The sequence below is a fragment of the Phasianus colchicus genome, chromosome 2, assembly GCF_987193195.1.
Source record: "Phasianus colchicus chromosome 2, bPhaCol1.hap1.1, whole genome shotgun sequence".
NCBI classification, from domain to species: domain Eukaryota; kingdom Metazoa; phylum Chordata; class Aves; order Galliformes; family Phasianidae; genus Phasianus; species Phasianus colchicus.
In genome coordinates this window covers 85,882,594-85,905,990 of record NC_143437.1, presented here as the reverse complement: position 1 = coordinate 85,905,990, position 23,397 = coordinate 85,882,594, and the positions used below count along the sequence as shown (strand labels likewise).

Here is a 23,397-nt window from a genome sequence, read left to right as displayed (position 1 = left end):
ACTGGAAGGCCGCAAAGAGGTCACTTCGCAGCCTTCTCTGAAGAGATGTGGAGAGTATTCTAAGCCACGTGGCCACTTTGTCTCTTCAGCTGGCATGAATTAAAAACTGGCAGACTTTAAGAACAGCCACTCTTCCAAAAGAGGTAAATCAATTATTTCAATTACATGTTGATTAAGACGTGTATAGTCTATGGCAGAAAAAATATTGCTTCAAGTCAAAATAAATTGCTTAGTTGATTTATGAAGAAGCAACAAATATTTAAATTTCAGCTGATGACACTATCCAACAGCCTGAGACAGAGGATCCATTTCAGTGGCTGTCTTGGGAGGGAAGATGGTGTGAAAACACATGAGTATTAATAACCTCATCTGGACCTCTGCTATTGAATATAAGCTTCTGATCTTTCTTGGAACATTCGCATAATTTGTTCTGCCCTTGTGCCCATATTCCAAATACAAAGAATGGTATTTTGGAGATTTTTTGTGTCGTACAAAAAAAAGGTGGATGTATGATGTATTTATTGCCTTAAGAACATGTGCAAACACCAGGGAATAAAACCGTTTCTCTCAAGGAATAAGAAGTGACAAGCAAACAGAGCTAGCACCTTCAAAAGAATATCTCTAGAAAAACAACTGATTGAGAAAGCCTTTTCCAGTGGCTTCCAATGTTTCTGATCCACTTCTATAATTGGCTGATACTTTCAAGAGTAGAGAAATTACCCTTTCCTCAGGTAGTTTAATTTCATCCAACCTTAGAGCTGAAATTGTCTGCTTTCTAGCCAAAAAAGACAAGCCGGTGCTTTTAAGAAATCTTTTTACACATGAATGTTCAGGATGAAATAAATTGTCCTGCCTATTTGAGTCTTTCTTCATTAGGTAAGCTTCTAGCCTCACAAGGATGAAGCAGCATTTTAATCCAGCTCATCTCCAACATATACAAATGCTCTGGATTTACTGAGATAAAGATACCTCCCTCTAATCCCTCTGTGTATATCATAGAGTTTGTAGATATGTGGTTTTTGGGGGGATGAAGGGGGCATAATTGAGATGGGATCACTTCAAGCAGTAAATTAAAGCCCTGCTCTCCTTAGAAATATTTCCACAGGACCTCATCGCCCACGGTAATATATTTTGTGGATACCATTCCCACAATATAAGAAAATAAGGAAACATTTTCCATCTGTTAAATATTTAGAAATTTAGTTGTTGATACTAAAAGGTGGTCAAACTCTCTCTTTTGTGAGTGTAAATCCATACATCCTTCAGATCACAGATAAAAATCTTTGTAGATCAGGAAACTGAATGCACTGTCTGCAGCAGTCAGGAGTTATCTTATCCCTCTTATTACAGGATGGAATGTTTTACACAGGAACGTGAGGAATGTTAATGCTGTTTGTGCACATCTAAAGGTTTTCCAGTGAGATCTTGCATTTAACACAATCCTTCCCAAAACTGTACCCCTCGAGCAGAGTTTTGGCTTCTTGGCACAAATGAGCCTTTAACATCTGATGCAATCAATAGCTGAAGTGAGGGATGACATTACATCTCTGCTCCACATTCTTTGTGCCTCCCAGTTTTCATTTACTCAAATTTCAATTGTTTACAATTATTTACAATTTCATTGTTTTTGTGGAATAAAATCAAATCATCTCATGAACCACCCTTCATTTCTTACACTCACCCTGTCCATCTTTCCTCCTCTCCTTTTTCTTCCCTCTCTGACTGGATTGCAGGGACTTATTCCAGTGGAAATCTGATAAGCATGAAAGGGAAATGCACTTGCAGAAATTTTTATAGTTTCCAAAAAGCTTTAATGATCGATCACTTTACTCAGTGATAAATTCAAAGTCAGACTGTTATCAAGAAATGACTTCTGAATCTTGTACCCCAGAACATAACTATCTTTCTCTGTGGTACCAGTTAATTCATCTCTTATTATCTCATTTGCAGCTGAAAACTTGTACGTATAGATACCTTATGTTATTAGTATTCATTTTCTTGTCTGAATAAATAAGCATTTTGAAATTACAATACTCTTGATACATCAGAAATAGTAATAAAAAAACTCATATTTTATTTAAATATGGACTTGTTACTTTGCTACACTGAATACGTGCTATGAAAAGTGATTTCTTGGGCAGTTTTCTCTTGCCAGCTGTTATAGACAAGTAACCAAGTCTCTTCAACTACTCATACAATAAGCTCTTTTTATACTGGAATCTCTTTCATTAGTTCACGCCTCCCTACATTGACTGCTGTCTTTTGACAGTGGGAGAAAAAAACAACTTTCATTCTTGATTTCTTTGGACCATATGCCAGGTATCTGTATAGAGTAAATCTCTAGTAACATTTTCTGGACAGAATAAAGAGTACTTCTAAGAATGCAACAGCTTTGGCACTTTTGGCCATACCTACCCTACCTCTAATTTCACTATCTATTTACTGTAAACAGTGAAGGTACAAAAGCATTGAAGTTGACTTGCCTAATCAGAAATCTGTATTTGCAGTTGTTCAATTAATCAGTCCTTACTGAACTCGAATCTACTGCAGCTAGAGTATTTTTGTTGGCTTTGTGTGTGCAATTACTTTGTGTTGGCTGCAAATGGGCAAGTTGATTGCCCCGTCATCATTCCTTTCCCAACTTACATACTCCTCATTTGGACCACAAAGTTAGCACTTTCATTCTAGCATAGATTGATGTCAACTTGCTTACTAGGCAGACAAATCCTGCACTGTAAAGCACAGATGCACACCTATCTGTGCCCCTGCAGGCAAACCCTGAAGGCAAAACAGACAAACGAGTCAATGAAATTGAACTGTGAGGCTGATCCTAAGTACAACTACCAAAACATGTCTTTTTAGGGAGACATGGTGTGGTACAGTGACTAGTACCCAAGACAAAAACACCTCCAAAACCATGGAAATTTCCCTTTTTACTAAGGGCATAATTATTGGAGGATTTTTAGAGATTTCCCTGCATCCTATTCTTCACATATATCCATGCGGTAACACAATTTTTGTTCCCATCGCTCTACAGACTATTTCAAGAAAAAAAAAAGGGGGGAGGATAGGGAGGGAGTGAGAGAAGACAAAGACATTATTTGAAAAATAGAAAGCACTGTTTTCCACTTTTTCCCCCCTCATCTATTCCTGCTAATGATATTACAAACAAAATGTTGCTAAGTGCTCTAAAAGTCATCTTGCCTTTTTCTGCTAGTATGATTTCTGCCATCTCAAAAAAAGTGACAAATGTAGTTATGCCTGAAAGAAATAAATCATCTATTCTTGCAGAGGCTGAAAGAATACTAAAACGTGATCCATACCAGCTCTAAGCTAATTATAGTGACACTACTCATGCCTTCAGAATTCTGTTAGCATCAGCGCTTACTTAATGAACCCCTTAATTTCAGGGGTTTATAACTATGCCCTACATAACTTCGCTGCTTTAACAGGAACATGCAACACAGCAGTCAATAGCTTCAGTATTGACATTTTCTAGAACGTGGCTTAAATTTTACTTTGAAATTTTCTAACTCTTCTGTTACGTGGTATAAGCTCCAAGCAACTTGTGATGAAAGGAAACATTTTACGTGGTAATGGTCTATGATGCAGAAATACAAGGCTCATAAAATATTTGAAATTCTTGCATTTAAAAGTGAAATTTAAAAATTTTGCAAACTTTGGAGATAAATGTTGCTGTATTTACAAATCATCTTCAATATCTTCATATCAGACATGAAATTAAGGATTTCTATGAAAGAATTAAGGCTTCTGTGGAAAAAGATATCCATTATTATGATTAATAAAAGACTTATGAACACTGGATATGAAACAAAGCTTTAAAAAATAGTCATATGTCAGTTTCATATGTCGCCATGTTTATCTAGAAAAAATATGATATACTTTCTGGTGGAAACCTGCAGATTCACACTTCAGTTAATTATTTTAAGCAACAGGGTAAATTCACTGAACGTATTTGAGAATGAAGACTCTCAAGTCTGGAAACCAGCAAAGCAAAATACACCGTCTCGCATCCTGTTGGGATAGGGCATAAAATGTCATAAAATTATACTAGATCCACTTTAGCCCTGCATTAAAACTAGGAGACTAGAGTAACTAGTACCTAAGTGAGTAATTGAGCTAGTTTTACAGCTTATTTCTGTTAATAATTTTATTTTTTCCAAAGTGCATTCTCAATCAAAAAATCAATAGTTAAAAGAAAGAGAAAAAGAGATAGAACAGGTGCCTTGCCAGTAAAAGCAGTAAACGTCTCCTCTTTCAGAAGCAAGTGTGTTTGGGCTATCTGGTACTGGCAAGTTGTTTCCCAATAAACAAGGGAGGAATAGCTCATTCAAAACTAAATTCTCTTAAATTCTAATAAACAGGTTCATTATAATTACTGAATGATTCTCTATATCCTGTAATTTTTTTTTTTTTTTTAATGTTTTATTGAGCATTGTTCTAGTCTAACAATTTTCCTTAGTTAAAAATAAGTGGCTGAAGAAGACTAATTTCTCTATTGATGAGTTGACATAAACAATAAACATTTTATCTCATCAGAGGCTAGATGGTCTATTAACTTGGAAACCAGTTATTAGTGAGCAAATGGTGTGTAATCATGCTCTATGTGCTACATAGCACCATACTATTTCATACAGAAAGAGTATTTATTAGTGATAGTATTTGCCTTAACATTGCCTATTTGTTGCAATAGGCAACGTTGCATTTGTTGATAATAGGGTTATAAGCTCAGTAGAGGTAGGTGGAAACATCTTTGTTATATGCCTCACCTATTCTAAATAAAAGCTGTTGGAACCCCTCCTTTAGAAAAGAGAAACAAAACAAAAACCCAGCACGGTTAATTGCAGCGTTTATTGGGAAAAAAAAAAAATAGTAAGGCAGAAAGGTAAGCTTTGTAGCATTTTCCTTTCCCAGTTCCAAGCCATAGAAACACAACAGTTCCTGAATAACACTATGGTTCTTTCTACTCTTTCCATTCTATGAGTGGAATGGAAAGAATCTCATATAAAACTTTATCCTATAGTCTCCTATTTTATCAAAATTACAAGACTAACATTTGTTTTTTTCCTGTGCACTGTGCAGGTGACAAAGCAGTGACATATGTTGCCCAGAGAGGCTGTGGAGTCTCCTCCTCTGTGATCTCTAAAATCTACCTGGATGTGGCCCTGGGCACTCAGTTCTTAGTTGGGTCAGACAGATCCAGAAGTCCCTGACAACCTCAGCCATTCTCTTGTATTTTGACATCAGTTGCTCTAAATCTTTTAATACTTCCTCATGCATTTAATAGCTGATAGTAATGGAATAAAAGAACATGAGAAAGACTTCCTGTTCTACTAAACAGAACGTGCGACTTTAAGTGCTAACTAGAAAGAATATTTACAACTTAACTTACATAGCATAAAAATGAATTCAAGTATCAACCTTAAAGATGGGAATAGTTCTGACTCAGAGAGAAGAAAGAACCTATTATTTCTAATCTATAAGAGCTATTCAAAATAAAGGCATGTATTTATGTACTTGCAAGCAGACTCTCATCTTACTCAACAAGGTAACATCAAATTTAAAGCATTATTTCTAACAGTTCAATGTAGTAAAGAATGAAGACTACATTATAGAACATTGTGGAGTCTAAAAACATTACCACGGACAAGTACTCCTAAGTCTTAGCACTAGAAAGTATGCAGAAAAAAATTCTTTAATGTACATCACACCATAGCAGCATCCACATTTGATCCACAGTGTCCACATTATTCTGTTTTCAAGGAATGGTTAACTTTAATATATATAATTTACTGTAAATAAATGAAACTAAGGCAAATATGTTCACAAGAGACAGGTTAAAACCATTTTGCAGAAAAAGAAGATAATGTATATCAAAAGAACTAGTTTATCATAAAGTATTTACTGTTACTCTACAAATTTAAGATATTCAATGTTATAAGTACTCATGGAACTGGTAACTCATCCTCTTAAAAGCTAGACAAAAAAAAAACAAGGAAATGACAAGGTCATCCATAACTGAATACAGTAGGTGATCATTTTGACCAATTGGCATTATTAGCTTAGTTCTGGCCCTAGTGAGATCAATAGTGTTTTGATAAATCTTGTCCTAAATCATAGCTTGCTTTGTCCTTCTCCCAGAGCACAGGCCCAATCTGAAAAATGAATGTAAGAAAAACAACTTTACTAGATCTGATTCATTGCATTTAAAGACAATACTTAATTTTTGCTGCTTGCTTTTTTTGTCCTTATACAGCAACAAAGATTGGAAGTGAGAAAATAAAATTCCGTTTCCTATAACCGATCACCAACAGATCTGCTGAACTGCCCTCCATTTCCAAAAGCTGAATCCACTGAAAACACTGAATTTACACGTACAATACTGAAGAGAGATGTCAGACCAAAAATATCAATTAATACAAATAGCGGGAATAGCACAGGAAGAAACAAAGAAAACTGCTCTAGTTGCAAACAAAGCCCCAAATATTCTTACTTATTAGTGAGGCACATCTGTTCATTAAATCAGTAAGGCACAGTCTGCATATCATTAATGTGAACCTATGCTCATGATTATAACTGTCTCTTAACACAGTCTGAATTCCTGCCAACACTCAAACTTAATTTATGCAAAAGGTGTCATGAATCATATTTATTCTTTAAGCAGGTTTTGATAAACAAGGGTTTTGATAGTTTAGCAGTCTACAGAACCTCTGCTTCTACTGGTGAGTAGTTACAGGTTGTTTGTATTCCATCCATAAGGATGGATTCATGGAAAAAATGGAGAAGTCTGCAGTAAGGCTGTGGGGAGACCTAACTGGGTTTTTTCAGTACGTAAGAGGTGATAATAAGAAAGTTAGGGAGAGGCTTTATTTGGGAGTGTAGCAATAGAACTTTTTTGTAGTGACAGAACATTTGGCTTTAAACTAGAAGAGGGTAGATTTATATTAGATGTTAGGAGGAAACTCTACTCAGAGGCTGGAATAGGTTGCTCAGAGAAGCTATGGATGCCCCATCCTTGGAGGTGTTCAAGGCCACGCTGAATGAGTCCCTGGGCAGATTGATCTGCTGAGTGGCAGCCCTGCCCATGGCAGGTGGATGGAACTAGATGCAGTTTAAGGTCCCTTCCTAAGCTATTCTATGATTATATGATTGTATGTCAGAAAATAGTAAAACCTGGAGACTGAGTTATATATTTGGGTATAAAAAAAAAAAAAGGAAATGAATCCTGTTAATAATTAACAATCACATTCTCAAAGAGGGACAAAAGTTCTTAAGTAATTAATATTGGAAAAATTACAAACAAGTTGCACAAAAATGTTACCGCCACTTTAACTGGTGCTAAAAATTTATATAGCCACAGATGGTTAACTGAAATGAAGAGAGGTAAAACTCTGTGACATTGTCTAGAATAGTAAGGAACAATTTTATTAAGCAATTTCTAAGGAGATCCATACTGAGCAAATTTTTTTTCTCCTTGACAGAGGTTAGCTAATGTAGTGGGGGCTGACATCAACATTAATGTTCTGAAAACAAGTCACTAGCAAAAATGGGAACCTATTTAAATCAAGCTACTTCGTGTACTCTGAAGAAATTTGCAAGACAGACAGAGGTCCTGAAAATACTAAAGCAGTGCTCATCCCTGACAGAAAAATAAAAACAGACGGATGAAAGGTCGCAAATAAGCAAGACAGAAAGGAAAACTGCATACATGATGTTTTATCCATGTATTTTACTGAAAGTAGAACTAAAGTATTCTTCCAAATTTTCTGAATGCCTTTTATAATTATGTGCACAACAGAAGATTCTTATTTTGATTTTTGAGTACAGTCAAACACTGAAAAATTGTACTGAGTAATAGAGTTACATCAAAGTCAAAAGAAAACTTTGGTGCTGTGGAATGCGTTTTGAGAGGTTCTATCTTCTGAAAGATATTGAGGAAAAAAAATGAAGATACTGTTTATTCTTCTTCTCTGCTCAAGTCTTCACAATATATTTCACTTTTCATAATTATTTCATAATTAACTGGATAGTTCATATGGAAATTATTTGAAGTAAATACTATGTTTACAAGAAGCTAAACTCTTTGTTTGGTTAGAAATTGTAATTTTCTAAAATATTTTTTTGTATAATCAGTGAATCCAGAAATCAAACACTTAATGAAGGCATCAAATACTACTAAATTCCAGACTAAGTACAAAATTTTTCCTCTCCGTTACTCTTGGTGCTGTATGAATCAAAGATTATGGGTGACTGTTACACTGAATATGAAAATCAAAATGAATATGAAAATTAAAATTATGGCCAATTTTTTTTTTTTATTTAAAGGAACTTGGATCCTCTCCCACATCCCATCAGTATAAAGTTTTCTGTTGTACATTCTGTTGTAAACCTGCCTGTTTATTTCATCATGAGCTGGCAGAGCTTTGAACAGATAGGGTGAAAGCATCTTTACTTAAACAACTATTCATAGCAGCAACTTAAGTGAAATACACTTTATCTGAACTAATTACTTTCTGCCTTGCATTATTCAGGTTTCTCCTCAAAGAATTCATTTGAAAAAATTAGCAAGCATGACTTATTTACTTTAGAATCAATCTAAATTCTAGCATCCTTCTATATACATATACACATATATAGGCTTTTCTTGTTTTACAAAGGAAAAAAAATGCAGGTAGAAGTTAAAAATTCCCTTTCTGTAGTTACTCACTTAGTTCCATTTATTTTTATTAAAAATATAGATCCCCTCTGCCTGCTCTCCCCAAGATTGAGTGACAGACTAAGTTTTACTTACACACCAACAAGGCCCTCATTTCATTACAACAGTAAAAACAGAGTTTGATGCCCTGGCTACTCACTGAACTGACAGCCCACGTCCCATTCTCCTCCAAATTTTTATAATTTTTTTGACCATCCATTGGATATTCATATCACTATTTCTTCCTGAACAAGAAGCAAAATACACAAATCTATATTTAAATTTACTTTACACAGATTTATTACTGTGCTTACCGTTTATTTTTTTGGAATTATCCCTTTGTCCACACTTTCAGTAAAAATAATGAACAAAGGGAGCCATCTGCTAGACACTGAAATCCAGCTGAGCTGAAGCCAAGCACAAAAGGGGCAGTATTTCTCCAAAAATCAACATCACTTTAAATTAACTTGCACTGGCCAAGCTTCCGAAGAAGAACTTCCATATTAAGTGCCACACAAAACTAAGGTTTTAAACACAGTCTTAAATTATTAAAGTGTAGGAATAAACAAATTTGCAGATCAAGTTGCACAAGCTCCTTAAGTATGTTTTCCATAAAGTAATTGGATTACGTTCACAAGAAAGAAAACCAAATGACTGGTAGCTAAATAATAAAAATCTGTATCACAGAACTGCTGAGTGTGATCAGAAATGTTTAGGTGTACTAAGCTTCTCCAGTCATATGCCTTTTGAAACCACACACTTGGGTGAATTGAACTTAAGAGAACAGTATATGACCAGACCAAACAGACAACTGATCTAAACAGAGAAAAATACATATTTGAAAATACTGGTGGACCACTGAATTATCTTGAGGTTTTTTTTTTTTCTCTTTGCTTAATCATTTTTATCACAAAATAGTCTACAGTTTGTTTCATACTTAAAAATAATTCACAAATTCATGCCAAGAGAAAAAGAATAGATCATGATTTCTCAAAAGCCTTTGTATACAGAAACAAAATAAACAAATTACATCAAATTTGTTGGAAAATTACCATTTGTTTAGCAGCAGATGTCTATATAGGTAGCTACTTGCCAGAGAATCTAGCTCAGACTGGCTCCTCATCCTCACTCCTAACCATTCTTTTGATGCAGTAATGAACTGTTTGTTTTTTTTTGTTGTTGTTTTGTTTTTTGTTTTGCTTTAAGTTCAGTCACTTCACCTTCTTCTTTTCTATCTCCTATTATATATTTATTTTCCTTGCCATTTTCCCATGTAATGAAACAGACTGCACATACAGTAATTCAATCTGTGAATTGAACTTTATCTTATCTTCCATACTGTTTGCTTCTCTCTGTCTCAGTCATGACTATCCTTTTCCACTTTCTCCTCATTAACGAGAGTCTTTCTCCTACTGATTCCTTTTTACTCTTTAGGCCAAACAGCAACATCAGAGCTTTTGTCTCTTTATATGAAATAAAAGTGAAAGAATAAAAAGAAAGTAAATTATTTTAATTTTGGGGGAGAGGAATATTCACAGAACTGCCCCTGCTAGAAGTCTCTAAATTAATCCTTTTTTTTTTTTTTTTTGGGGGGGGAGGAGGGGTTATTGTATATTTTTAATGTAGAATTGATACACAATAAAACACAGTCATTAATCAATTGGAATAATGGTTGATTAATCAGATACAATGGAAAATTCAAAATTCAGCTCAGGCTTCTTTTCATCCTGAGAATTTTCTGCTATTCTTTTTCAGACAGTCTCTTACTTGTAATTTTAATCTGATCTACACAGCATAAAAAGGGGAAGGATATTTAAAATACGTGTGAAAAAGAAATGCTTCAAGTTACTGAGTAGCATTTAACTTCATTTAATGAATTATATCCTTGACAGAATTGCAAAACAACTGCCCAAATGTTGATGGCTGCTTTACAGCTGTTACATGGACAACACTTGCATTAATATAGTCTGTGTTCAAGTTCATTCAAATTATTTACAATCTCTTCAGGATCTCTGAAAACAAACAAAATAATCCCATTAACTTCTGCTAAATTTATTAGAAAGAGGAAAATTACAAAACCAGCTTTCTAATCCTGCAAATAGCTACTTCATCCAAGGTCTGATTTGAATGCCATATAAGAAAGTTTTCAGTGGAGAGATCCACTCTTAAGTTTAATATATATTCAAGATGCTGTACTTTGTTGTGTACATCACCTGTGGATTCTGCTTTAATATCACAGAGATCAAAATACATTACAAGATTTCAACTGAACAAATGCATTTAATTTCAAGAGAAGTGTCATGTGACACGTTGTGTACCACGTAAACAGTTTACATTTGATAAAGAAGAAACGTGACCAGTCCAATCATTCTAGGAACTTTCATAAGATAGCTAAAACAAAGAATAAAGAATCTGGAATTAAACTAAACTTGCAGTTTTTCTTAAGATTAGCTTAACTTTCTTCACCAGAAACATTCACCCTAAAGAAGGACGTCAGCAGTCCTTCAAGGGGGTAAGGGTTTGATTCTATTTTTTTTTCCTCGAAGTGATAGTTAAGCTTCCAAAATGAAGTCACCAGAAGTTGGGAAGCTCAGCTGAAGATAGCCAATTTCTCAGACAATTGCCAGATAACTGGGCTGCTGCCTCTGTGCAGGGAAGAGGCTTAATTGGCCTGCTAAGAGGCTGTGTCTTTCAGTTTGCAACTCTGCATCACAGAAACCATTCTAAGAAAAACCAACCTATGTAGGCTTAAGTTCCTTCATATTGAACCATAGTGGTTTTATGAGTTAATGAGGCAGTACCCTGGAACACCTCTGTTGTAATTTTTTTCTTCATATGATCATAGGAGTCCAACGGTAACTTCCATGATAATAACTGAAGGTATAAATTGCATCTGTTTAGGTGTTTTAACCCGAAGCCCTTATAGAAAAGGGAGACTCTAATTTCAAGTTGGCTTGCAAATGAAAAAGCTATACGTCAAATTTCTAAATTGTGGCTTCTGTTTTTCAGCAACAAGATCACTTCTGATTTTTCTTTCTTTCCTTTTAGAAATAACTCACTTTTTTCCACAATTGATTTATTGGATATATGACATACAACTGATTAATGGTAAATTTTTTATGAACAACCCTGCACGAGCTTTATATTGAACAGTTAAAAAAAAGTTGAAAAATGGAGAACTCAGTAATAAATTTTCTTCTGAGCATTTTTGTTGGTCTGTCTTAGATGGAATGCTTATATAAAAAAAATAAATGACAGGATGGGACAGGAAAAATACAAAGATACTACACTCCTGTTTCTGAAAGAATTTTGAAGTTATTAAAAATATCTGCTGCATTGAGGAGCGTGTAAGAAGGAAAACAAGAAAGACATATCTTTAACAGATCTGGTAACTTAAGAGATAACCCCGTTGCTAATAACAGGCTTTGATTCTATTTTTCTGTTGTCTGCAACAGCAATTTCACAAATCAAAGTGTAGACACTTCAATAGAGACAATTTTATAATACCTATTCTGCAATTTCAAGAGTGGTTTAGCTACTGAAAGCCTTCTGTGTTCAATTTAATTCTCACTTAAAGCTTAAAATGCTGCCTCTGCTTCTAAAGCTGTCACAAAAGGGATCTACCCCCACTGCAACTTAACATAGACAGCATCCTAAGCCTCCAGACCAAGGGCTCCTTGAGCAATTTCTATTGCTTCATGTAGCCATAGTAAAAACAAATGTCTTTAAAGGAATGATGTTGTTCCTAAAAAGACTAAAGAGGTTGTAAATAATTTGAAACAACTTTTCTTTTTAACTGGTCAGTTTATTTTTTTTTTCCAAAATTTGTACACTCTTAGACAATTCTTCCAGATTAACATATCCTGCTCTTTGAGCACTGTCCAGTAAAGCTCATCAGCAAAGAATAAATTAATAATTTAAACTGATGCTCTTTCAAATATAAGCACCTCTCAGACTGAACTGTTTATAAAGCAAAAGTATGATTAGCTGCCCTTTACCATGCTTTGCTAAATATATAAAATTAATGTCTTTTTTTCACCTAATTTTTACTGTTTGTGGATGTTTATAAAGCAATCTCCCACAACCACTATGTACCAATTTTGACTGTCCTTATGTTTACAACTCATCAAGAAAGGACAAGACTACAGCAATCAGCAGCTTGATACAAATTTCAAATCTAATCCTTGAAGGATGGCAGGAAACCTGCAGTTCTGAGAATTATTCCATTCTGAACATAGAACGTTGCTAGAAAATCAACCATAAAAACTTTCCAAGACTGTATTTTGCATTACTGAAAGAATTTCATTTCCATTGCACTATTGTGGGGTTCTTCTGTTTAACGGCTCAAAACTTGAGGAAATACTTTATATGCTTTAATACCTATTAATATAATGAGTTAATTAAAATAATTTTAACGTAATAATATTCAGGGAATATATTGGATAGATTATTGCAATTGTCTTTTAAGTAGTTTGTCTTTATTTCTGCTATCTTCATAAAATAATATTCTGAATAATTATTACGTTATTGTTACAGAACTATTATATTTTTTATTAAGAACTTCAGGTCATCTATAGCATTTATACAAAATACTACAACTCCAGGCAAAGTACCTCAAGCTAAGCAGCAAGAAAGTAACTCCCTAAAGCGCTGTATGCATTTCTAAGATCTTTACAATTTGGATGATTACATTATCTCAGTTTTTTATTCACTAGTCAGGAGATAAATGACAGCTAGAATCACTGAATTTTTTTTTTTTAATACCTTTCATTTTATTTGGTAGACTTTTTAACCATAGTAATTTATTGCTATCACTGATGAAAATATAAAGCAAAAGCCTGAAAGTACAATCATGGCTAATGTGAACCAAATACCACGTGATAATAAATCAGAAAGAAAAAAACACTCTAGAGACAAATGGAGATGCCTACCATTTCAGTTTGAATACCATTACAACAAGTGATTGGGTAAAATAAAAAGCTGTATAAATAAAACTATATTTTCTTCATACGCTCATATTTTCTTGTAAAGATGAAATGATTTACAACGTTTTACATAAAAGTATAGGAAATTAAAAAACCTTCAAACAGTTTAATTTCAGGTTCTTTTGCAAAGAAAACTCTCTTCTTTTTTGTCTCAATACATAACAGTCAGAACAAAACAACATGAGCAAAGTATTTTTAATAAAAGGCACAGACATTCTCAAATTCATAGCTTGCAGAAGTCTTGCTACTTTATCTTTTACAACTTCATATGGCATAGATAAATTAACACAAATTAACTTTTTAGAGTTACTGAACATTTTTTCTTCATTTTGTGAGAATATTTTTTTCTGAATTAGTCTTTTCTTTTCTAAAACTACAGCCTCTTGTCATTATAAAGAAAAGGCTTCTGTGAGAAAACAATTCAGTGCTTTTCCTACGGTCTACCTCCAAAAACCCAACTGAAGTAAAAAAAATATTCAAATGTATCTCATAGCTTTTCTGAGAGGTCCTCAGACAGAAATTAGATCATTCAATATCTAATAACAGATACATTCAGACAGAAGCATTATTTCTAATTATTCAAATATCTTGAAGCCTACACAGTGAGAGACAATAAAAAGCTATTAAATGCATGGCTTTTTCAGTAATCTATTGAGAAAGATTTTAGAAGTGTTAGACTATATTTACAGTACCTTTGGGTATTGTTTGACAGGGATCAGAACTCTCTCTGACAACTTTATGTTCTTGTTGCTGATAACATCAAGGTACTTCTTTTCCTCATCTTCCTTCTTGCTTTCAGAACCCTGAAATTTTTCAATTTCTGAAAATAATGGAAAAGGAAAGCAATCAGTGACATGACATTTGTCATTCTCAGAAACTTTAAACTTCTACATCATAATATAGATTTTGCACTCACATGACATGCACTGTTAACTTTGAAAAAACCTGGACTATTACCAGTATTGAGAGGCATAGGTGGTAGCTCATGGTTTGTACTATGATTAATTCTTTTCCAGCTGAAATTGACTCCAAATGATCACAGTAGGAACAGGAAAAGATGAAGCTTATGATTCAAGCAATCAATATTTTAAAGAGGATCACATCATCACAGCTTGATGCTATTTTGTAAACGTGACCTGCCAGAATTAGTCAAGTTTCAAAGGCTAAAATTAAGGAAGAGCACTAAAGCACTAAAGAAATATTTTGAAGTTGTTCAAAGTAAATTAAGAAATAACTCTTGTACAAAACAGTTTTTCACTGAAGGACTGCAAAAGTAATAATTATACAAAATAACAGCAATTATGTGTAGAACATTTGATAGGATTTACAAAAGCAGCTCCAAAATATACTCAGGTTAGATAGTTTTGAGTGTTTTCACACAAACTTTTTAATTTTTGAAGCCCTTTAAGTAAAGGAGAAGAATATCAATCAAATTTACTACCCTGCAAAGAATATCAAATGTGGTATTGTAGTTCTCTGATAGTATGGTACTATATAAAAAGTTGCATTTGCAGCAGTGTCACAATTGACAAGAAGGAAATGGCAATGCTTATAATGAGTTAATAAATGACTTAAAGGGACAGTTGTGGGTCTGAAAAACGTGCATTTTCATGGCCAGCAGAGCAGGCACAGGAATTAGAAACACACCGATAGCAGTGTGTAACACATGTAAAAGCTTATTTTATTTAACATCACAAGTAGTTAATGTAAATTCCAATGATTTACAAAGATCGTTATTCCCTTCAAGTAAGACTGGTGGGAAGAGGAGCTTTCGCAGAAGACAGTGTGATAAAATAATCACTGGATCAAGACAGAACATATTAATTTTCTCTATTTAACTAAAGTTGCTCTCTATTCTGTATACTCCTTGTGTCATTCCATGACTAGGACCATGATAGATGGTGTAGGATTCTATCGTGAAAAAATGAAGACCAGGATCAAACTGCTCATGTGCTTGCTCCAGGTAGAGCAGATTTCATCACTTATAAATTGTGATTTGCCAGCCAGCTGTGAAATTTATGGTCACATATAACACACACTGGAAAAAGATAACACATCTTTAGACTTCAGAACCTCAAGTTTATTTTCATGAATTCAACCAATTTCTGTTTACCAAAATACATGGTTAGTATACGATTTTGAGAGCAATAACAAATGAAGATCCAGAAGCATCAGCATTCTCCAGCAAGAATAAAAACAAGGAACCCAACAGAACATTTTCAAGAACACTCATCCTAGGCAGAAACAGAAAAAGCAGCATTCTTTGAAAAGAATCTTCACATATTTTCCACCCACTTTTGCTCTGAGCTAACTGAATTAAGCAGGGTGACAGATAACTATTCAATTACCTCCTACAGTATCTGTCAATCCCCCAGCACACTTCATTCTTGCCTTTCATCTTTAACAGTACTGTCGCACTTTCTTGTGTATAACACACATGTATCTTATCTCTCTTAATTGGAAGAGAACGTGACTATCACAGTTATGCAAAACAGGTCACAACTAGGAAAGTGTCAGAGACGAAAGGCATTTCTAACAGCTTTTAGAGATTATTTTTATTCCCATGAAAATTGATCTTCCGTTCTCTCCAGATCTGGAAGAGGTGCCACCCTGATCTGTTTTTGCAGGAAATAACCTTTTTTTTTTTCTTCCACTTTTTCTCAATGATTTGGCATAAACTAGAATAGCTGACTGAGTAGTTCTCACTTTTTCAAAACTACTTGCTTTAATCTTAAGAGTGCCAATAAAAAAGCGTTGATTATAGTTCACTTCAACATGCTTGACACTTATTGCAAAACTTTTATAATGAATATAGTTTTTCCATTAAAATTAGGCTGCTCACAGTAAAAACATTCTTTTGCTACACTTAGAGTCATGTCAAAACTCATCAAAAAATAATGTGCTTCTTGTCAGCCTGTCCAACCTACCAAAAAATGAAATCTACACATCCCTTTCTCTGCTGTCAACATTTGCCGCCCACTGAAAGGATTTCTGAAAGTCTACCTTGCACCTTACCCATGGGGATTCCTCTATTTGCAGCACTGGCATTATTTCAGTAAAGAAGCATGACCTATTGCTACAAGGTCTTGCCTTTTAAAAAATGATCTGTCTCCAGTAATGGGAGTGATTCCAGAACGAGAATATCACCAGCCGCTTGTCTGCAGACAGTAATACACACAGCAACAGTACATAACACTCTGAGAAGTATGCATTTTCATCATGTGCTTCTAGTTAGGTGAATGGAAGAATGTTTGTACTGAAAGAGAAAGAATATGCCAGTAAAAAATAGCAAGTCCAAAATCACCGACATCTCTATCTTTAAAAGAGCTTCTCTTATTAAAAATCGCACAGTTGGAACCTTTAATGCCTATTAAGCATTATTTAATATTATTAAAATTGCACAACATCCCGAAGTATTTTTAAAATAGTTATCACTGAAAATACAGGTGAAGACTCATGAAGGCTATTTATGCTGTTTCAGTTGTAATTGAAAGCAGAGCTACTGGATTTTTGGGGAGAAAAAAAACCACATTATTTAATATACAATTGAAAAAAACTACAGTGAAGTTAATCTGTGAGAATAGAAAATCTTAAGAGATTTCCTGTCACAAAAAGGAAATCCACATTCCCGAAAGACAGGCTAATTAAAAGTAAATAGTTTTGTGGCTAGTAAGAAAGCAGAAGGGTTATCAAGACAGCACAACCAGCCAGAGCCTCTGAAAATTACACATTGGCTCACTCCATTCACCCAAAACTACATGCACCTATTGGCAACATTCCTGCACTCTAGTTACACATATTCATTCACTGACACAGCTTGTAGGAATGACTCAGCAAGATCCTACAAATGTAACAGCACTTAGATATCTGTCTCTCAAATTTGCTTGAACTTGCCCAAAATATTTAAATGTTATTGCAAAGTTAGACAGAATGAGCAAGATAGCATAAATCCTATATCCTTAAGAACTTTCTTAATAAAATGCAGTGATATAGATAGAGAAGTTAAACGTCTATAGACAATCCAAACTGATTAAAAACCAAAGATAATTATCACGAAACCAAAGGAGGAGAAAGTAAAAGTGAGAAAAGGCTGAGTAGAACTGAAGATTTCCTACCCATCTTTCTATAGACAATTGATTTTTACTGCCTGCTTAACAGTTTGAGAGCTCTCAGCAACTTGCAGAGATATGCCAAAGGTGTCTCTAGATTACCGTATCCACAGAAATACAAATATTTATTCTATCTACCCATTGTTCTATATAGATCAGGATAAATTAGAAAAGCTGTATAGAGAATATTAATAGGGTTAAATAACTAGAAAATTTTACAGGTAGAAATACCAGATACCAATAACTACCTGAACACTTTCTGCTCAGGCACAGAGATTTCTAGGGAGAAAGTTAATTCTGACTGCCAAATAGTTCTAGCTTGATTGCCAACTAATTCCTCACTACACTATTCCATGTAATTCTAGATACATATCAACTGTAATCACAAAAAAAAAAAAAAAAAAAACAGTATTTATGATGAAATTTACTGTTACATACAAAGTTAAACCGATGGAGTCTTTGTCTCACCAGTAAAAACAGTAACAAACAACAATCACTCAAAATCAGCAGCAGTGTGCAGTATAAAAAAAAAGATCAAGGATGCATGTTCAGCGTAGTGACCTACTGAAATACAGTATCTCATGAAATTAGTCATAGCAATGTCAGCTAAAAGACAGTAATTTCTTTATTGCTTTTTAGAGAATATTCTTAGTAAAAGGACTAAAACAATTACAACACTGACAAAAAAAAAGGAAGCCAGTTAAGTGAAATTTTAAAGACCATTCAAATGTATATTAAGTAAATTTGAAATCAAATTTTACAAAGAATATCTTTGTAGAGTTAGCTTGCATAGGCTAGGATGAAGGTTTGAATGCTCACTGTTGTATTGCTAGAACTACTGAACTCAGTACAGTTCTCTCTTCTTACGTCTTACCTTCAGAGCAGCTAAGGTAGTATAATGAATGTGCTATCAGGTAGATGAAATACCATCCTGAAAGTTGTAGAGGTATTTTTTCTTGGATTGTAATTTTCTTTAATCTCATAAAAATAGGAAATACTGAGAAGGAAGATTTACTCAGACCAGAGCACAAAAGAAAGCAAAAACCACCAAAAAATATCAAGAGCATATTATTTCTGAACACATCCTTAGGTGTCCTTGAATTTAACATCTTAGAAAACCCAATTTCTGTGATGTTTCAGAAACGGAAAGCATTTATTTGTCAACAAAGACTTTTGTAGCTTCTACTGTGTTAAAGCCCATTCAACAACGTACTTTAAGACATGCTCAAGTGCTCTCCTGGATTAATCTAAAGAGAAAACATCAATGCTGTGTTACATATTGTACAGTGCAGAGCAGATAAGCATAGGGTGAAAGATGAATTGATCGGCAAAGTCACCAGCAAGTCCCTCAGTGAGATATTTATTACTTATATCTTCCTATCTGAAAGCCGATGTTATTCTGGAGGTACTCTATGTAGCTGGAAGTATTGTCTCTCTTCACAGTTGCCACAAAGAAGGAAAGCTTTTCTTTTTCTTCCTGAGTCCTAGAACTTACTAGCAATAAAACATCTCCTATTCTGTTTTCAGAGCAAGATAGAGAATTGAACAGCAGGCTTCTTTTTTTATTTTTTTTTTCCAGGTCTTATTTAGCCATTTCAGGGTTTTTCTGTACTGTAAGATAGAACAGCTATAGAGCATGTAGAGTGTAAGAATGACATCTGAAAGCACACTGTATTGAAAATTATGAATAAATGCAACTTACTGAAGTAAAGAACTGGTAAAAGATCTGCTTGTGGCTCAGACTTCTCACCAACCACTCTTGCTTTTCCAGTCAGCAGTGACAATAATGAGCTAATAACCTATGCTCACATAATTATCAAAGTACGTGAAAGCAGTCTACACATCTTTGAACAGCAGTTTCCACTTAGAATGTGACCACAGATCTTGAGCTCAGAAACTTGACTGTATTTGAAACAGTGACAAGAAAACTTCAAAAGAACCAAATAACTGATGAATTACTGAGAGATGGAAGATATTCTGGGTGTCTTAGAATAATACTGTAGTTTCCTAACATGTTTATGTCAGAAAATACAAAACAATGTCTCTGAATACAATACAGTATCAAACAATCAAATATTAAATATATACTTTACTCATAACTGGTTTAAAAAAATGAAAGAGGAAATCCAAAAATTCAGTGCTTATTTATATGATTATATATACCTACCTATCTGCAATGATACACTCTCTTAAACATCCATTGTTTTATCACAATCTAGTTACATTTATAAGAAAGCTACATCCGGGCACTTCTTGGCCCTACATAGGCCACAGATATGATAAAGGCTGCTGTGTTTTTTTGTTTTTTGTTGTTGTTGTTTTGTTTTGTGGCAAAGATTAGTTTTTAAGATATTCAGAGGTTTGCTAGATGTTTCCAGAATTCTGTAATTCTTTCGAAAGTTCATATTATCCACTATTACAAAGGCAGATTACTAACCTGTTTCTACTAGACTTCATAATTGATGCATGCTTTCTCTTGCTGTAGATTTTAGTTTACCTAATAGAATCATAGAATGGTTTGGTTAAAAGGGACCTTTTAGATCATCTACTTCCAACCCCATGCTATAGGCAGGGACACCTCTCCACAGACCAGGTTGCTCAAAGCCCCATCCAGCCTGGCCTTGAATGCCTCCAGGCAGGGGTATACACATCCTCACTGGGCAACCTGTTCCAGTGTCTTACCACCCTCACAGTAAAGAATTTCTTCCTAGTATCTAGTCTGAGTCTACCTGCCTCCAGTTTAAGACCACTTCCTTTTGTTCTCTTGCTACCCGCTCTTTTGAAAAGTTCCTCCCCAAGTTCCTTATATCAGACTGAAAACAACAATTATAAATAATATTTTTGCATTAAAAACATTGGAGATCTTGTATTGCTCTGAGCCTTTACTCTCAAGACTGTACAAAGAGATCCTTGCTCCAGGGAATCAATAAATGTACATTAAAAGGTTATTTCAGGCTGAGAGACTTGGGGCTGTTCAGCTTGGAGGAGAGAAGGCTTTGGAGAGACCTGAGATCAGCCTTTTGGTATCTACAGGCAGGCAATAAGAAAGAAGGTGTCAGACTCTTTAGCAGGGTCTGCGGTGATAGAACAAGGGGAAATGGCTTCAGGCTCAAAGAGGGAAGATTTAGAACAGACATATAAAGAAAAGAGGTGTTTTTTTTTGTTTTTTGTTTGTTTGTTTGTTTTGTTTTGATTTTGTTTTTTAATTTTTTTATTATTATTATTATTTAACAATAAGAGTAGTGAAGCATGGGAACAGGTTGCACAGAGAGGTGGTGGATGTCCAGTCCTAGGAGACATTCAAGGTCAGACTGGACAGAGTCTGAGCAACCTGATCTTGTTTTAGGTGTCCCTGTCCATTGCAGAGGAGTTGGATGAGATGCCCTTTAAAGGTCCCTTCCAATTCTATGATTCTACCATCTAACATCCAGTACTGTTTTTTCAGGAGAAATTATCAACAAAAGCTAAAATACATGGCCAGGTCAGCTACATAAACTCATATGTGTATTAATATGCTGTGAAAAATCGAGGAATAATTTAGTAACTTTAACATTTAATAATATATATAAGGTCCTATTCCTGTGTTCATCTGTGGAATTTCCACAGAACTTGACAGAATACACTCACAACCACACCACTTTTGTTAGATTTTCCTCACCTATACTGCTTTTCAAGCCATCTCCCTAAGTATTAACTAATGAAATACCTATTTGCAGACATGGTCAGGGGAATAACAATTGGAAAAGAGGTGCCAACATTTGGGCCAATGCATTGGCCCTGTTCAGTTTAATGAAATAGCCACAACGTAAGGTTTTAAAAACTAGTCCAGTTATCACCTACAAGCAGAAACAAGTCCTATTTGTAGCAGACATAGGGTTAGCAGCTATGCACTAGTTTTAGCTAAGTGACACTGAGTGTTCTTGCCTGCCATTTGTCAACATGGTAAAGGGCACTAAGAACTGAGGCAAGATTTGAGACATTCTTCTAATTCAATTTAATCCGTTCAACAAAAATGAAGAAATCTAAGTCTTGCCTGGAAATAGAATTCTCTATGGCAACTGCAGAAAACAAAATAGCAAGGAAGAGAGCTTTTTTTCCACAGAAAAGCAAACACGTTAGCACCAGGTAACGTGATTTCATTACACCAGGCTATTTGATATGGGAAATTAAAACTCATCCTACAGCAGTATTACAACCTCACATAGCAGTAAACAAGATGCATGTTTTTCATAGGCTTGTCACCTTGCCTTAAGAATACTTGTTTTCTTTGTAGAGGCCAAAGCAATAAATTAAAACATGCAATGTCAAGGAGACTTGCTTCATTTTCTGAAAAAATCCTTCAATCTCTCCAACTACATTTATAGGAATCAATTTTAAAAGGTAAAAAAAACCTGTTTGAACCTGTCTGCAACCCACTTCATAACTGCTAAACATGAAAGGCTGTTATCTTGTCAGAAAGAAAGAAAGGGGCCCAAAACAATGCTTTCAAATAATATGAGTAGAATGTGTGCACTTGGCACACATCCAAAATTCAGTGATGAGAAGCCTCTCTTCTTTTTTCTCAACTTAGTTCTGTTCTTTTTACTTAAAGAAACTTTAAATGTTAAGATACATGTCAGCTGCTGTACTAACCAGATAGCATAGATTCAGATGCCAAGAATACACACATCACAGATAAACTCATTAAAACAGAACAGTTAGGTGAAACTGAATCCAGAAGAAGCAAGAACAGTGACAGGATGTGACTCACACTGTGAGCAACCTGAGAAGTCCACACCGGCAGTAAAATCTGCTTCTAAGGAACCTGCACAACTGCTTACTTTCTAAACATTTTTGAATCTTTGTTGATACTGATCTCTTATACAAGTGGATACCCATGGATGAGACCTAGGAGTTGCAATTCAACCTCCAGCAGGTTCAAAGTACCCATCCTGTTATACAGTGACTGGTGATCATTCTTCAACCTGCCAAAAATCCGTGGATGCTTTTCAGGTCCTCAACACCACTTTTAAATGCTAAAGTTGTATCAGCAACACATAACAAAACCAAATATATTTTCATCTCCCAAGTATGACTTTCCACAGTGACAACTTCAAGTCCAATTATTTTCCAAGGCAAATGAAGCATTTCTAAAAGATGGCATAAAATTCCATGCCATACACCATGCTAATTTAATTTACTCCCAAGAACTGTGCAACTTCCACTGTAGCATGAGCGTGGAAATGACAGGCTTCAGCAATGTGGCAGGTACAGTTTTCCCAAAGTCTGTTATGTCTGGTCTAGCATTAGGTGGAATGGTTGGTGGCCCTGCGTGTGGCAGGGGGGTTGGAGATTCATGATCCTTGAGGTCCCTTCCAACCCTGGCAATTCTGTGATTCTGTGACTCTTCCCCAGTCGTCTTATCTTCGGCATTGCTTTTTTCTTGTCATCACTACCAAAGTATACAGTAAAAAGAACGAACTAATGATTTTCTGTTTCCTCCATATTTGTTACCAGTATTATTTCTCCCTCCATCATATCCTTTTCTGCTCTATGCGTTCTTTATATCCCAGATATAATTCCTCTTACGTCTCTCATCTGCCTAGAT

The 23,397-nt window shown here is 34.8% G+C and overlaps 1 protein-coding gene across 5 annotated transcripts in view; it reads right to left on the bottom strand.

The window, feature by feature from the left end:
• KHDRBS2 (KH RNA binding domain containing, signal transduction associated 2) overlaps window positions 1-23,397 on the bottom strand; it is a 342,378-nt gene that overhangs the window by 270,949 nt on the left and 48,032 nt on the right. For all 5 annotated transcript variants that reach the window (XR_016464481.1, XR_016464482.1, XR_016464483.1 and 2 more), the window contains exon 2: window positions 14,394-14,521. Coding sequence is in view for 2 of the 5 variants with exons in the window: in XM_090136217.1 (XP_089992343.1) it covers window positions 14,394-14,521 (128 nt within the window). In the remaining 3 variants the exon portion in view is untranslated. The remainder of the gene's footprint in view (window positions 1-14,393; window positions 14,522-23,397) is intronic.